Genomic DNA, 17265 nt, shown 5'->3' with positions numbered 1-17265 from the left:
TAATTTCGATATTAAGAACACCTCCAGAAAATTTTATGTAATCAAATACTGTGCGTTGAAAAATGTATGATGAGTCACTTAAATTTTCAATTTTAATTGCTTTATTTACAGAGAAGCCCCTTTCCACAGAGGCCTGTTCATGTGACAAGATAAGAATACTTGTGAATACCTGAATAGTGAAAATATACATTTTTTACTATATATATAATTTATTTCCTAAACAATATTGATTAATTGATTATATTATCTCCTAAGTTTAATTAAAGTAGAATTATTTTAAAAGAGTGAATCCATACTGGTAAGTTATATTTTGAAAGATATATATATATATATACAGTACAAAGTCCGAGATCCGGATATCCAATATCTGGAATGATCTAAAATCCGGACCTCAAAGCCACCACCAACCAATTTTTTAGGGCTTTTTTGAAGGGAAGGGGTATGCTTTACGCACGCGTATTAGATTTTTTTCCTCATCATAAAAAAACATGTCGGAAATCCCGATTCTTAATCTCAGTTTGGCGCTAAATAAAATATCTCATTATTGAAGAAATAATTATTTTAGCATAAATTTGTGTGATTAGTAACTTGACTCCATAGCTGCGTATCTCCTTGGCATAATCTCAAACTGAAACATTTGTTTATTTTACACCAACTAATATTTTATATCCTTGATGCCGAAACCGCGAATCATTATTTATTGTATTTTGCTTTCATCACCGCATGTTTATCAACGGATGACAACTTGAGTGATGAATCATGCAGCGACGCCAAATAACAGAGTATTATCTGATTACAGATTTAAGTTTAATGCGCTAAAATGTTGACAAGGGGAGATTTAGCAGAAATTTCTTTTCTTATGCTAAAAATAGATTTTGTTAATGATACTCATAGGACAAATGATTATATTTAGTGCTATTTGAATTAAGAATAACTGATTTGTTATTCACATAAAGCTAGAACCAGCGCAAGAGCTCGCATGGCCGCACCAGGCGGCAGAATTTAGCGAAGTTAAACAGAAGTTTTTCATTGCGATGACAATGCCCAATCATCAATCAATTAACGGAGGGTGAAATCTGTAGTATTAATTTATGGCTTAATTGAACAAACACAGAAATTAAGCTAAGCAAAACCGTGTAAAAACAAATTGAAATGATAAAACAAAACTTAATTTTCATGGGAATTTTCAGCACTGACTCTCCCATTCTAGAAATTTCAATTTGTTTCAGACAAAGACCACATTTAAGAATTGCCATCCATCAATATCCAGTCTTTGTAGTCAGCTTGATGAAGCCACAGTTTATTGAAAATGCACTTTCCAGGCATCTCGTTCCTATTGGCGTCGGAAGGGTTGTGGGCTTCCAGGTTGAGATTGCTCTAATTTTGGCAAATATTTTCAGAATACCCCCCTTTTTTTTTCTCGAGCACCTTCATCATCACTTTCGCCTCTTAAAGAACTTCCGGCTTCACGCTTTCGTCACAATCTGCCTAAATTTATGTATAACACGTGTTTCGAAAGATTGAGTGAATAGCCAATCAGACACCGATACTTTCGTTCGGGTAGCTACTTGTTTTTTTTATCGTTTGCAACGCAAATCCGCCAACAGATTGGTTAAGAGCCGTGTAATTTTAATTCCATATTCATGAGAAATCGTAATTCACACTTAGAATGGCAATCATTAGAAATGATAAGAAATGTCAAATGAGCAAAATTAAGGACCTTTTATACATTTCGGCCAAAATTAAGGACTTTTAAGGACCAAAAATCATTTTTGAAAAAATTAAGGACTTTTAAGGACCGTACGAACTTTGTTTAATTACACGTGACTTCACAGGTATAATTAAAAAACATTAACATGCTCATCTGTTCAAAATAAATCAGCAGATAAATTCAAAGGAAACACAGAAAGCAGATTTCTAGAAAATTATTATTCTAGAGGAAACCTAAACATCTATTCTATGAATGTAATACATATATAGAAAAATGAAGAACTAAATCACATATAGTAAAGGAACAAAAATACTAACTGATTGAAATTGTGACTGAAATTGCCAAGTTTCTTTAGTGTAGCCTTGCTTGCGTTCAGTTTCTAGATAGTTATGCCACACTTTGCTCATAGAATCATATAATGCAGACCTCATCACATCAAGACTTGGAACTTTTGCATTATGTGCAGCAGTATAACCACTGAATGGAATTTTGCAAAGGTCTTCCAAAACCTATACAAAAAGTAAGACAAAAAGAAACAAGTTTATTTAGCATTTATTACAATTTTCTAAACTTTTTAAGAAGTTTGTATAATGCAGAATGAAAGTAATAGAACAATTCTGAGATCATATGAAAGACTACAAACATAAGAAACGAAAAATTTTATTTTGAAAGCATTTTCAATAAACCATTAACTGTCTACGCAAATTTCAGTAAAATGTTTACAAAATAATGCCATTTTATCACTTTAATACATTACCCTTATTTAAAAAAAAACCTGAAAGGTTTCAGATTTTAAATTACATCGAAAAGGGAGTTTTTTTAACGTTTTGTGTATTACCTTTATTTATTAAATATTATGTTCTTGGCACTTCAACCATAAAATTCAGTTCAACAGCAATATCGCAATATAATTTTAAAATAAGCATATCTTTAGAATTTCCGATGGACAGTACCGCAAGCTGGAGATATAAAGGTTTTTCCCCCTTCTATAGAGTGTTACCATTGCTCGCTTTTAAATCATTGAGTTTGTTAATAAAAAACTCTTTGAAGTTTTACAAAATATGAAATTAATAATAAAACAAATTTCGAATTCAAAATTAGGGTTTCCCATATGCCCATATTCTATGGAAGATTATGTTATTCAAATTTTGATGGCTCTACGTAGCGTTGTTTTATCACAATGTGAGAAACATACATACATTTATGCAGATTCTTCATTATTTCATTTCTTTTAGTATAAGACAGGGTGATAATATATGGTGGCAAAGATTTGAAAAGTGATACAGCCTTTTAGAGTTTTCAATGCAAAATGCCAAAACAAAATTAATAGTCCTTCAGGGCAAATTGCCCTTTTGGACTAAAAAAAAGAATTTAAAAACAATCATGCTTTCAAACTTGAATGTAAACAATTTAAACTTTGAATCATGTAGCAGTAAAACTTTTAAATCACAGCAAAAATAGTATTTTTTGATGAACAAACAAATAAAAATTACTATCGATATTATTATGTACAGAATGAATTTCCATAACAAAGGAGAAGATGGATTGTATTGCATAATAAGTAAATATATTATCCTTCATGTAAGTACGATATTTTATAAAATATTTTATAAGTTGCATTCAACTTTGTACAGTTAGACAAGTTGAATGTTTTTTGGAAAGTTTTGAAATATCACTTTTAGTTTAGAAGTCAGTTTTTTTTTAGCTATCACTCATAGCATCAAGTCTTACATATATTACTTATGTTAAGTCTTCAGTCAGAATATTAACATATATCCAATAAGCAAGTTTGTAATTTTTACAGAATACATATGCAAACAAAATTAATTATTCATTTCTAATACAAAAGTTTTTTTCCCATTTTTATAAAAGGATTTATAACGACATGAACAAACACATATTTTACACAACATATGCACATACACATTTACAAATATTCATAAGAAAGCAAAAAAATATTATTAAGCTGAATCCATACATAATTATCTTAATAAAAAGTACACATACTTGTCTTCGACAAGTGAACAATTCTTCCCACACTCTATTGGCTGCATTAGAAATCAATGAAGCTGCTTCCTGTGCAGATGTACGATGCTTACTTTCAGATTGTTCTTTAATATTTACAGGGACATGCCAGGTTGTATGAGTGTTATTGGCATTGGTGCTAAAAAGGGAAAAGAGATTAGAACAGGTAAAATAAACAGTATTTTTATGTTACAGTGGCCAATATGATGGAAAATTGCCTTCCCTACGATTAATGACTAAAGTTTACTGCTGACTAAAAACTAACTCTAATTACATTAAGTTTCACATTAAGGTGACCATCTTTAAGATCTATTCAAATAATTACCAAATTACAAAAGCCAAGTGTAATAACATACCACTGGTTAGGATCTTCTGTTAACTGTAACAAACAAAAACACAAAGATCCAAAAAAATCATGTTCATGATTTGCAGGTGAAAATACAATGTTTTTGTGGGCAGCAATCTTCTGCAAACCTTCTAAAACAACCATCTGATCTAGAGAGAAAATTTGAATGTGTATTCAAAGTTTAAAAAAGTGCACAATGATCTGACATGTTAAAATAATTAAAAACAAAGGAAAGAAAAGGTATTTACCAACTACATTTTCCATTGGTCTTGATAACTGATATAATATAGTTCTGTTAAGACTATGAAATATACTGTCATATGATATAGATGAACCTATAAAGAAAAATATTGAAAAATAATACAGCATATTTCAAAAATCTGGGAACACTTGAAAACATTTATTGCATCCACACCAGTAACATTACAAAGTAACGAAGTACATCATTTTTAAAGAGTAAAGTTGTAAGTTTTTTCCAACAAAACTAATTTTACAAACACTCTATATGGAAACAATGTCTGATCCTACAAACGTCGACGCAATAATATAGCACTTGCCACACAAGGCACAAAGTGTCTTCCGAGCTTTGTACGAGTTAGAAATGTCAACAAATACCATGTGGTATGTTGTGCATAAAAAAATTAAATATGAAACCCTACAAACTATAATTAGTGCAAAAGACACACTTGCCACACACGGCACTTGCCACAGACATAACACTTGCCACACACAGCACAAAGTGTCTTCCGAGCTTTGTATGAGTTAGAAATGTCAGCAACGACTGTGTGGCATGTTATGCATAAAAAATTAAACATGAAATCCTACAGATTATAGTTAGTGCAAAAGTTATATCCCACAGACAAAGACCAGTGATTGCAGTTTTGCTGTGCCTTGCAGGACAAAGACGATAGTTTTGTGAATTCAATAATTTTTTTAGATGAGGCAACATTTCATACAAATGGGAAGGTAAACAGACACAATTGTAGAATTCAGGGAACAGAAAACCTGCATAACATTGTTGGACACCAGTGAGATTCTCCAAAGGACAATATTTTTTGTGCCATGTCTCACAAGAAACTTTATGAGCATGTCTTCTTTGAAAAAGAATTTATTACTGGAGAGTCTTTTATTCAGTTGTTGCAAACCCAGTTAATACCACTGTTGCAAACTGAATAAGGGAACTTTGTCCTTCAGTTAGACGGTGTACCTTCACATTTTCACTGTGATGTTAGAGCATATCTGAACATAGAGCTACTTAATTGTTGGATTGGTTGTGTGGTAGAACAATGTCTGCAAAAATGGCCTCGTAGATCAATGGATATCAACACTTGCGATGTCTTTTTATGGAGTTATGTAAAGGACCTTGTTTATGTTCCTCCTCTTCCAGGTGATGTTATGGAAATGAAAAGGAAAACTGCCACAATCTTGGAAGACACTTTGTGCAGTGTGTGGTAAGAGTTAGATTATCACATCGATGCTTGTAGGATCACACATGGTTCTCACAGTGTTTGTAAAATGAGTGTTGCTGAAAAAAACTTACAACTTTACTTTCTAAAATGATGAACTTCATTACTTTGTAATCTACTCGTTTGGCTACAGTAAATTTTTCAAAGTGTTCCTGGACTTCTGAAACATGCTGTATATATAAGAAAGGATAAACTAAAATAACTCTACATAAATTATTCAATATAATCTAATACCAAAAAATGTGATTTTCTCAAGAAATGTAATTTACATTTTGCAACAGCACAAAATGCACGCAAAATTATTTAGATGCTTATATAATACTTTATTTAAAGACACTTTTTATTATAAATAATAACAGATCACATTTGGCTGCTAAATAGCTTAGCTAGGTATTGTTTTTATAAAAAAACAATAAAAAATACTTTAAATGCTGCTTGTGTTGACTAGAATTAGACATGGTATTTTATTAATCTTCTAGAAGCTCCTGAGACAGTTATTTTCATACGTAGTAGACAAAACACAATATTTTGATGTTTTAATGGATTTCTGAAGCCACATACAAAATTTGCAACACATGTAGAGTTCAGTTATGCAGAATAGTGAAACAGCTTTATTTAATAATGGTTAATGCACAACAGTGACATTTCTAATAAAAGCAACCTCTATGTAACTTTGATAACCTACTATGCAATTTTAGTACATAGTTATTATAGTTGCCCAGAAGTAAAACCATGCAAGATTAGTAACTTTTACAGTCAGAATGGGGCACACGGAGATAAGCAACCTTTAATTTCTGAAATACATCTATTAAATTTAAAAAGCAGTTTATATGGAGTTTAAATTTATATTCCATAAAACTTTTATCATTACTTTGAATTCTAAAATAACAATTATGATAACTATTTAAGCAGTGCATTGCACACACGGTAGTGATTATTCTTGGCTTATGTATTGCCATTCTGTCATAGTAAATCTATTATACCAAGAGAACAGATGTAGAGCAAAAGCTCAACTATTTGAAATGCTCAGAAAATGTTGAATATGCTGAAATTGCAGATAGTTGCATGCATAAAAAATTTTCAGACTAAAAATGCAATTATGAAATTTCATCGACCATGAAAGCTGATGGAGATACTGCCAAATTTGGTCAATCTTTACAGCAGAACAGATTGTTCTTTACTTAGTTAGATAACTAACACATACAAATATAGTTACAAATAAAGAATATAAAATATTTAAATCATTTGTCATAATTTTTCCATTTTCAAGTCACCTATTGTACTCATTAACGTTCTTGACACAAGGATTCTAAAACTTTGAAAATACACCACTACATGCAGTTTTGTAGAAAGCAAATCCCAAATTTTAATAACTTTTTCTAATTTAAGTGTGAGGAGAAACTGAGAAATAACAGTTTACTGATATCCTTCTTTACAAAAACTAAACTCATTTATTGAGAATTAATTGGGTTTACATAAAACCAAGATGAAGATCTTATAATTGCACTGTGACTTCATGTCTATTATTTCAGTGTCCTATCACACCTTGTCACTAAATCACACCATATCAGTGTTCTATAGGATGGTTTACTAGTCCCTCATTTTCTGAATTTTTCAATATGAATAAAATGTTTCTCATTCTAAATATTATGGCTTCTCTGGAGTTTTCAATTAGTTGAGAGGCAACAGTCATGTTTCTACTGTACTTAAACCTGTACCTACCAGTATGTCTGATGCCCAGTCTTTGTAATATTATTAGAAACGATTTGGCAGATGGCTTTTAATCATCTCAGCTACATTCTATTGTTGATTTTTCCAGTATTATGGCACTTCTTAAACATAGCACTGATACATATCGGGAAAACCTTTTTGGAGAATTGGTTGAGGAGAAATCCCATGATTCTTTATTGAATATTACAGTTGCTTATAACTTACCCATAGCTGTGGATGTAAGGAATTGTAATGGCAGCCATGGTAATTTGCCAAAACACCTCTATAATGTGAATTTGGCAGACTGCCATATGGCCTGGCTGACATAATAGCGTTACAAAAATTAATTTTTCAGAAGGTTGTTAACATTTTGCTTGCTTCAAGTCTTTCTTGGACTGTCCAACAGACACTAATGGCTGAACAACTGAGGTCTGGCTTGGTTTATCTGACTATGGCAGAGCACTTGAGGGCTATATCTACCTAATTGAAGTCTGATGTAATATTAAAAAAAAGTCTGATGATGTACATTTTTTAAAAATGCTAAGCAACTGAAATCAAAATTCAGATCTTTGCTGCCATTTTTTTTTTATAATACACTATGTTTCAAAAAGAATATACATATTACAAAGTGTTATTTTGTCCAAACCATCCATCACTGTGCCTCGGCTCGACTATTAGAGAAACAAATACATAGTTTACTTTAAATTAATAGTTGCTAGATACCAGTTGTCTTCTACTTTGCATGGTAACCATCACATGTTTTAAATGCTACTATGCAGCAGAAATCATTTTATGTTCTTGAGTTTGCGAAGTGCAATTCCGTGATTACAGTGCAAAGACATTTCAAGTTGAGGTACCAAAGTGATCCTCCGAATGTGTGGAACATTTGCAGATGGTATTGACAGTTTGTAAATACAGGATGTGTACGTAAAGGAAAGAGTCCTGGCTGCCCTTGTGTTCCCAACAAAATTGTTGCACGAATTCAAACTGCTTTCCAACGCAGTCCTCCAAAATCAACTCGCCGTGCTAGTCGGGAGTTTCAACCGCCTACAACAACAATTTGCCGTATTTTGAGACGTCGTTTTGTTAAAAAGCTGTACAAGTTACATTTGTTACAGGCTGTGAGTCCTGATGACAAACGCAAATTTGTCGCATTTTGCAACGAGATTATTGATGCTATTGACAATGATAACATTTTCACACTACACATCGTGCTTAGTGATGATGAAGCGACTTTTCATGTTAGTGGTCATGCAAACAAACACAATGTTCGAATTTGGGGCCTACAGAACCCACATGCAGCCATTGAATTTGTGTGAGATTTACCCAAAATCAATGTGTTTTGTGCAATATCCCGATCATCTGTCTCTGCAGAACTGTTGGATTGGTCATCAAGGAGATGCCGACTTAGCATGTCTCAGCTGGCCTCCACGGTCACCATATTTGACACCCTGTGGCTTCTTCTTGTGGGGGTTTCATTAAAGACGTTTATGTACCACCACTTCCACAGAACCTGGAAGAGGTGAAGAACCGGATTCGTACTTCATAACATCAGTGACGACGGATATGCTTGCCCGAGTATGGGAGGAATTTGAGTATCGATTTGATATTGTTCGTGTCGCTGATGGAGGACATACTGAACATCTGTAATCTGAACTTGAGAGGTTTGTACATATGTGTGTAAAGTTTCATATTCGTAGGTCATACAGTTTAATAAATATATGCCTTCGAAATACGTATACTCTTTTTGAAACACACTGTACTTAAAAACATTGATTTTGATAATTTAGCTTACTTGTGGTTATGCAAACAGAAATAAGACACACATATATCAAATCTATCCCACAAAGCAGATATGCTACACTATAATTAGCATTTGCATTTAATTTTAAGACTCTAGATAGCACATAAAAGTGGTGAAACATTTTAACATGCATACCTTTTCTTTTGGCCTGTACAATTAATTTTATTATAAAATCAAGCACCTTATGAGAATCTTTGGCGAAAACACCTGAAAAATATCAGATTTTGAATTAATGAACAAACAGATCAAAATCTTAAATTCAGTGATTAATAAAGCAATTTTAGATACTCTAAGATTCAAGAATTTTAATTAAATTAGCAATTTTAGATACTCTAAGATTCAAGAATTTTAATTAAATTATCAATCTTGAAAAATTTATTAATAAAATAATCCTAAAATTAAATAATCGGAGCAAATTTAATATGTTTGCTTAGATGAAGAAATATACTTACAGTGTTACAACAGGAAATTTATATAACATACAATACAAAATTACAAGAAAAAACTTCATTTTCACCTTAGCAAAAACACTCACACATAAATACAGGTAAGCAAAACATTTTTACCATCTTATTACTATAAAAAAATCAACCAAAACTTTTAATTGAATAATATTATAATTAAAAATAAATAGACACATACATATATCATAAAATTTTTTTAACATGTTTGCTGCCAACCACAAGTTATCTCGTAGGTCGAAGTTTGTATTTAGGTGGCAGCAATGAGTTGATTCGTACATTGTTTTTGTTTTACGTATGCCACAAAAATGATCAAACTTGTAGTATTTTCACGTTCTTTGAAGGTATCTAATTTTGGAGTTAGGGGAAAAAGCACACCAATTTGGTGCAATTCAAGAAATTTATTATACTTAATATAAGTAATCATAAAGTAAATATCATAGGAACTGTAAAAATGATCAAGAAATTTAAAATAATTTTTGTTATAATTATTGTTGTAAAAATAACCAATCTTGTTATAAGCAACCTCCAACTAAGAATATACTCATAGTTGGCACTGCCATGAAACATGTTATCAGGGTTGTGGGGTCGGGCAGATTTTGGAGTAAAAGGAGTCGGAGCTGGAGTCACTAAAAATAGGTCAACTCTGACTGCAGTTTTTGTTGGACAGTTTGAATTTGATATGAGATTAAAATGAATTGAAAAAATTAATGACAAGCTGAGTCATTATTTTTATTTATGAACTGTATAAATTAATAGATAGTTATTTTCTATTTCATCAACATATTAATAAATAAATATAAGGGAGGAGGATGGATGTGATATTTGCCATTAGTGATCAAACTGATTCATTTAGTTACAAATCTCAATGGTAACTTTAGGTAAGCAGCAATAGCAGCAAGAACTCCTAAAATGGATGTCATTCTTAGGAAGCGAGCAGGAAAAGGAACAATTATTGATCAAACAATGTGATAAGGAAGTACATATTTGATGATAAAGGGTTTTTTATAATTAAGCACCTGAAAAATCAGGTGCTTAATCAGGTGCCTCTCAACGTTTTTAGGAGATGTAGATAACCCTAATGTTTCACTAACAGAAAGACTGTGGAATGATCTTGCAGAATTGGAAACTCTCCTTTCTATACCATATATAGCCACAAAAAAGCTGCAATCTGAAGAATTGATATGAGGCGAGAATGGAAGAATGGGATGTTTGTTCTTTCTGAAATGGAGGGTTTATTGCAGAAGGAATAATTTCTTCAATGAAGAAAAGAGAAACTAGTTGGTTAGACAATGAGATCTTGCTGAGTTGAATATATGGAGATCCAAAACGCCGAATTTTCTTGGATGATGAACAAATTAAAAAGGCATAGAAAGTCATCTATGAGCTTTCATTAAGAATGAAATTATTTTCAGAACAATTGGAAAATTCGAATCAGGACAGTCAAACTGCAGACATTGCAACTGAGTCTCTATCATCCTTTTTCAGTGATGAATTAGATTCTGAGAAATATTTTTGGATAATATTGAAAAGGGTAAGGCAAAGACGAAAGAAAATAAAGACACAAGACCCTTTAGATATAAATATGAAAATAAGATTTCTACACAGCCTTTGAAGAAACAGAGAAATCTGATTGTGCTTGCAAGACACCTCTTTTAGAAGTTATAAAAATCTATCCTGAAAAGTTAAAAGAAGTAGGCCTAATGGTAAGAGCTCTTCCTCAAGTTAGTGTGGAAACACTCTTCTCAGCTTTGAAGTTTATCAAATCGGATCTGTGGCCCTCCAACAAAGAAAATGTCGCTAAAGATATACTGTTTCTTAGAAATAACTTATGCCAGTTTTTCCATTTCATAATAAATGCTAATTAATATAAATAATTTGCTATGCCATCAATTTTTTTCTGTAGCATCTATTACTTCTTTTATATTAAAAAAAAAGCTGTAACTCATGCGTATATGTTTATATATATATATATATGTATATATATATATATATATGAAGGAATCGGAGTCGAGTTGGAGTGATTAAAATTTCAGGAGTTGGAGTTGGTTATTTTCTCTACCGACTCCACAGCCCTGCATGTTATCACAAAAAATTACAAGATATAACTTGCAATATAATTAATAAAGAAATTAAAAATGATCTAAATTCAGTGTCTTTCCCATAAATACAGGTTTTGTAATTTTATTTTACAATTAATTGATTAAAATTTGATGGTGTGGTGGAACCATTTTTGAAAATGTCGCTCATCAGCAAACGTGTTAAGCAAATGATTTTATACATTCTAAGAACCTGATAGTTTGAAAATATTTCCAAAATTATCAAAATGACCACTTACCTTGCCAAAGTTTATCAACAAGGCAGCTAGTGAAATAAAATACATTTGGCACAATGTTACTGTAGCTACCACCAGCAACAATAGGCATGGCAGCCTGTTCCCCCAACAAAACATCAGCAGCAAGCAAATGGTCCATGACTAGTGATAAAATATCCATTTGGAATTCACATTGTTGATTGTGAGTTGAATCAATAGGTATGGCCTGAAGTGAAAGAAATTTAAGGAATAACTCTCACAAAAATATTAAATAACAAAAATGAATACATCTAACACAAATCATTACAACAAAGATGCTTCAACTACTCAGTGATTTATTGAAATAAATTTTAATTAACTAATATTTAGTACAATAAAAAAAACATGGAATTTTTAAAATTACACATTCCATATATGCCAGAGAGATTGGGGAGGGGGAACAACTACCCTTGTAGCATTTCTGAATTTTCACACAGTGACTTTATATCATGCTTTCTAAAATACTTTTTGCAATCTAATGTTCTACTGGGTTGCGCTTTACTTTAGGAAGTTATCCAGGATAATTATTACTTCTTTCTTTACTGCAATAACATATTATTTTGTTTTTTATTTTTAACCCTATAAGGTATTTCTCCCACCTTCCTAGAATGCCTTCGTGGTGTAGTGGTCAGCACACTTGATGCGTATTCGAGAGATCCGTGGTTCGAGTCTCGGTAAGGGTATTGCACATTTTTCATGTCTCCTGCTTTGAAAGAATCTAATATCTCTACAGTGGTGCCCGAAATAAAGGGTGGTGGATGATGATGCTCTACCCTCAGGATTTGGTGATTGGGTCCTCTAATCCCCAGTTGCAGTTTAAAAGGGGGAGTATATAAGGTATTTCTCCTGCCTTCTTAGCATGCCTTCATGTTGTAGCAGTCAGCATGCTCGACATGTATTCGAGAGGTCCACGGTTCAAGACCCGGTGTGTGCATTGCTAATTTTTCATGTCTCCTACTTCGAAATAACCTAATGTCTCTACAACCCTTCGACTACTAATGGAACACATATGTCTTAAGTTACTGCTGACTTAAAAAGTACTTAGAATCTCCTGAATGCAGGGGATCATCTTCCAATAGCTGGAAAATCAAGATGCCACTGTGCTCATTGTACATACATGGACATTGAGAAAATAACAAACATGAGTTGCCCAATGTGTAATGTTCGGTTATGCAAAGAATGCTTTACCCTGTACTAAACGATATAAAATCTATTTCATATAATAAAGTTTTCCAGAATAATAGGTGCGCTTATAGTAAGTCGATCGCTACGTGTAAGACATATGTATCCCACCATTAACTGTGGCTAGGAAATATGTGTTATAGCCTTTGGTTTGAAAACCGTTTGTCCAAAAAAAAAAAAAAAAAAAAAAAAAAAAAAAAATTCCCAAATGTTAAATTTACCTTATTTATGACATATTTTGTTCATTTGGATAGAAAATGGGGAATTTTTTTAAAAATTTGTAGTCAAAGGGCTTAGCATACACGTGCTTTTGCATTCATAATAGCTACACTTCACAGATTTGCTAAGTGAACAACATACGTTATACAATTTTAACCCAACATGATGAAGTATAATTACTTAGAGTGCACTACCCTGCAACTGATATAACAAGCTGTAATCCTTAAATAAGCTTGTCACTGACAGAAGAAGCCTGGAAAGTAATGCAAATGAACTCACGAAAGGCATTTTCCACACCTTATTGTGAACTGAAGATTTTTCCCTTGCAAGAACACTGGATGACAAGAGAATTTCTAAATATAGTTTTGCACTCTGGTAAGCAGCATGTGGGTGAGTCTGTCCATTATTAACTATTCTTAGAGGCTTCCTTGCAAACAACTTCATTAGTCCAACTGGATTGTGGTAGATATCCCTTACCCCAATAATCAATTTGTTGATTTTCATAAAACTATGCTGGATACTATCAAGCTGGTTTACAGTTGGGTTTTATGTGTATTTTTTGGCACAGTTCTGGTTTGGTATATTATTTTAACATTCCCTATTTATTTTGTGACAGTGCTGAAGGCCCGTGATCCATGAAAAGAATCCATTTTTCATTATACATGATAATATGACACATATATTTATTACCTTTGACACCAAAGAAAATGAAGTTATGTCACAAGTACTCTTTTGCTACTCATTTAATTTTATAGGAAAACCATTACCATTTTTACTTATCCATTTTGTTTTAAAGCAAATGATATTGCTAAAATATTAACATCACACCTTGCTACTAATTTGTATGTAATTTGAGATGGATTCATTTACACAACAGCTGACAGCTCCTTATTATGCATTGGAGACTCAAAATGTTCCCATCTATGATTTTTAAGATTAAAATTCTTCAGAATTCATTAAACCCAGGATACATAACAGTTTATTAAACATATCATTGCCAACCACTCTTTGACATTAGGAACTGTTCTAATGGGTAATGAGCAATGGTGTTAATTACACACAAAAATAAAATGGAATTTTGACTCATCCACAATTTCACAAAATATGCTAGCAGTAATCTGAAGGGCATTCACACATCAAAACATGATTTTTTTGAAAATGTAACAACCCACCCACACAACACAATAACACACCAAGACCTGTTATTATAAAAGTCCGATATCAACTGACAAAGTCTGCATTCTCAAAGATTCACTTCATATTTAATGAACAGACAATTACAGTTTAAAAGTAAGAACACCTAATCTGACAAGCAGAAGCTATATGAAAACCAATATGTGAAGCACATCAAAATTTGTTTAACTTTTTTCAATGCTCTCCACACAGACAACAAAGGTTTTAATATCACATCTTAATACAATAATTATAGCAAATCACTAGTATTTATGTATTAGCAAACTCACCTTAGTAGAAGTTGCGAAATTTTCAAAGTATGGCAAATTATGAAGACAATGTGCATAATAATTGTTCAATTTTAACAAGCAAGGATGGCATTTTTGCAAGTGCTCTTTTTATTCCAAATCCCAACAAATTTTACAAACTAAATGCAATACTTTTGTCTTAAACCAAATTTTAAAGTATGCACTTGTGAGATTTGCCTGCAACAGAAGAAGTGCAATAAAATTTCTAAAAACATACAATATTTTTTCCTATGGCAATGAAATTTCAACCGGAACAAATGAAAACCTGATCGTAAAGTAGGTTTATTGATTGTTTTTTGGGACAAATGCCTAATTAAAATATAATATAAATGCAAAATACAAATATATGTGTAGTGCCAATGTTGAATGCCAGATGGCGCTCAGCTGCATTTCATAAAAATTATCTCTGATGTATTCAGTTGGCAGTTATTAAGACATGTTGAATAACAGGTGATTAGGGATAAAAAAAGATGAATAAAGCTATCATAAATGAACTGAATTTGTAGCACTCTGTATTTGTGAAAATTTGTATATATATAATTAACCTTCCAGCGGGCGCGCCTTCCGCACCAACAAGAAAGGTCGCGCGTATTTCCTAGATACGCTATTATAAAAAATAAATTTTCCAGAGCAAAAATATTAAAATTATTTTGTAAATGGTTAAATGTTAATAAGTACAATTGAGGTAAACAATATTAACTTTAAATTAAGGAAAATAAAATAAGTATAAAACACTAAAACAGTATAAAAAGGACTAAAGACTTACCAAACTAACTTGAAAGTAAAACAAAATTAAACTGCCAATATTTTAACTGAACTTTTATATTTTTAATCAGTAAGTGGAAAAGCACATTAAATGTTACATAAAAATTCAATTTCATAATCACTTCATTGCATCGCTGCAGTCTGAACAAATATGTTTACAGTGCTCTAGACAAATGAATTTCAAACAAATCTCACAGCTGAACCTCGTAATTCTAGTGCGCTTGCCATTTTGGTAGGGTTTGCATCTTTTTTTTTCCCTGAAGTCATTTCTTCAACAACACCTAATTCTGATTTTCGTTTCAACAATTTTAATTTCAGCTCACTTTGAAGAGGGGTAGGGCTTCTTCTTTCAAAGTTTTCCTTCATGAGAGCATTTGCTAGCTTTCGCAGATATTGCCTTCTAAGTAATTTTTCACTATTATTCATTGAATGAATTATGTAGCTGTCGATTGATGCTATATTTAGCATAGAGAAGAAAACTACAAGAGGCCAACGCCTGGTGTTCCTGGCAACATTGTACGAAGCACAGTTTGTCCACTGTATCCACACCTTCTTTGGTACTATTGTAAAACGTGATAATCTCAGGCTTTTTTTGCTCCTTGGTATCTTTATCTATTGCTACGTCATCATGAAGACTTGAAATCAATATAACGTTTCTATAACGTTTTGGTACATAGGAGAGAAGTGTCATATTTTTTCTAAATCCAAAAAGACTCGTATTGGGTTCCCGAGTTTTCATCAGCTTGAACTGATCCGGAATTTGAGGTTTATTTTTTTTCAAAGTACCTACAAACGACAGTTTCTCTTCATCTAGATCTCGTACTAACTCAAAACTTGAAAACCAGTTGTCTGTGTTACATTTCTTCCAGTGTTATGAATAGGTTCTGTCAACCTTTTTACAACATCTTGTGGTTTGTTGCTTACGCAAAAAGGACCATCTGGCTGCGCTCCAGCATAAATTTTCATATTGTATGTGTAAAACATACGAGCATCTACCATGGCATAAATTTTTATGCCATATTTATTCGGTTTTTTAGGAATGTATTGAATGAAACCACATCTTCCTCGAAATCCTTCCAATTTCTCATTGATTGTGACATTCTCTCCAAGTGAATAGCACTTCTGGCAATTAGAGACAAACTTTTCAAAAATGTTTCTTATTGGAGCCAAGCGGTCGACTCCTCTTCATTCTACTCTTGTGTTTATGTCATCAAACCGTAAAGCTCTTAATAAAAACAAAAATCTCTTCAAGTTCATTACTACTTTAAAATCATCCATTCTCCACAGTTCCTCAAGATTAACTCTGTTACCATGATAAATACCAGCTAAATAAAGTAAGCCCAAAAGAGCTTTTATTTCTGCTCCATCCGTGTCTCTGCTGTCCCTTATACGAGAATAATTAGACCTCACAGAAGAAATAAACTTATTCGTATCATCAGCGATGATTTCTATCATACTATCAGTAAAGAGGCATTTCCATATATCCAAAATGTCTGTTAGATATTTAGCTTCACCGATGACTCCAGGAATATGAACACATATGTTACGAGGTGCCTGTTTAGTTTTCTTAAACGGTTCTTTATGCCATGTCCAAGAATCGGTGACTTTTCTGTTTTTCATTTGATGAGCTATATACACTTCGGAAGAATTATCATCATTATTTTCCTCTTCAGAATTGCTCTCTGCGCTTGTCTCCGATTCTGAGTCACCTTCTCTTTCTGAAATTCGCTGTTCTTCATCTG

The 17265-nt window shown here is 32.4% G+C and overlaps 1 protein-coding gene across 2 annotated transcripts in view; it reads right to left on the bottom strand.

The window, feature by feature from the left end:
- bchs (WD repeat and FYVE domain containing 3 bchs) overlaps positions 1-17265 on the bottom strand; it is a 196540-nt gene that overhangs the window by 70879 nt on the left and 108396 nt on the right. For both annotated transcript variants that reach the window (XM_085827196.1, XM_085827197.1), the window contains 6 exons: positions 11862-12063; positions 9198-9269; positions 4331-4417; positions 4093-4231; positions 3719-3875; positions 2029-2220 (listed from right to left, as the gene is read on the bottom strand). In XM_085827196.1, coding sequence (XP_085683322.1) covers positions 2029-2220; positions 3719-3875; positions 4093-4231; positions 4331-4417; positions 9198-9269; positions 11862-12063 — 849 coding nt within the window. The remainder of the gene's footprint in view (positions 1-2028; positions 2221-3718; positions 3876-4092; positions 4232-4330; positions 4418-9197; positions 9270-11861; positions 12064-17265) is intronic.

This window comes from Stegodyphus dumicola, chromosome 11 (genome assembly GCF_044657685.1).
Source record: "Stegodyphus dumicola isolate Sdum_Otavi_A_Nest chromosome 11, ASM4465768v1".
NCBI lineage: Eukaryota > Metazoa > Arthropoda > Arachnida > Araneae > Eresidae > Stegodyphus > Stegodyphus dumicola.
The sequence above is the reverse complement of the archived record's forward strand: the minus strand, read 5'-3'. Positions and strand labels throughout refer to the sequence as shown.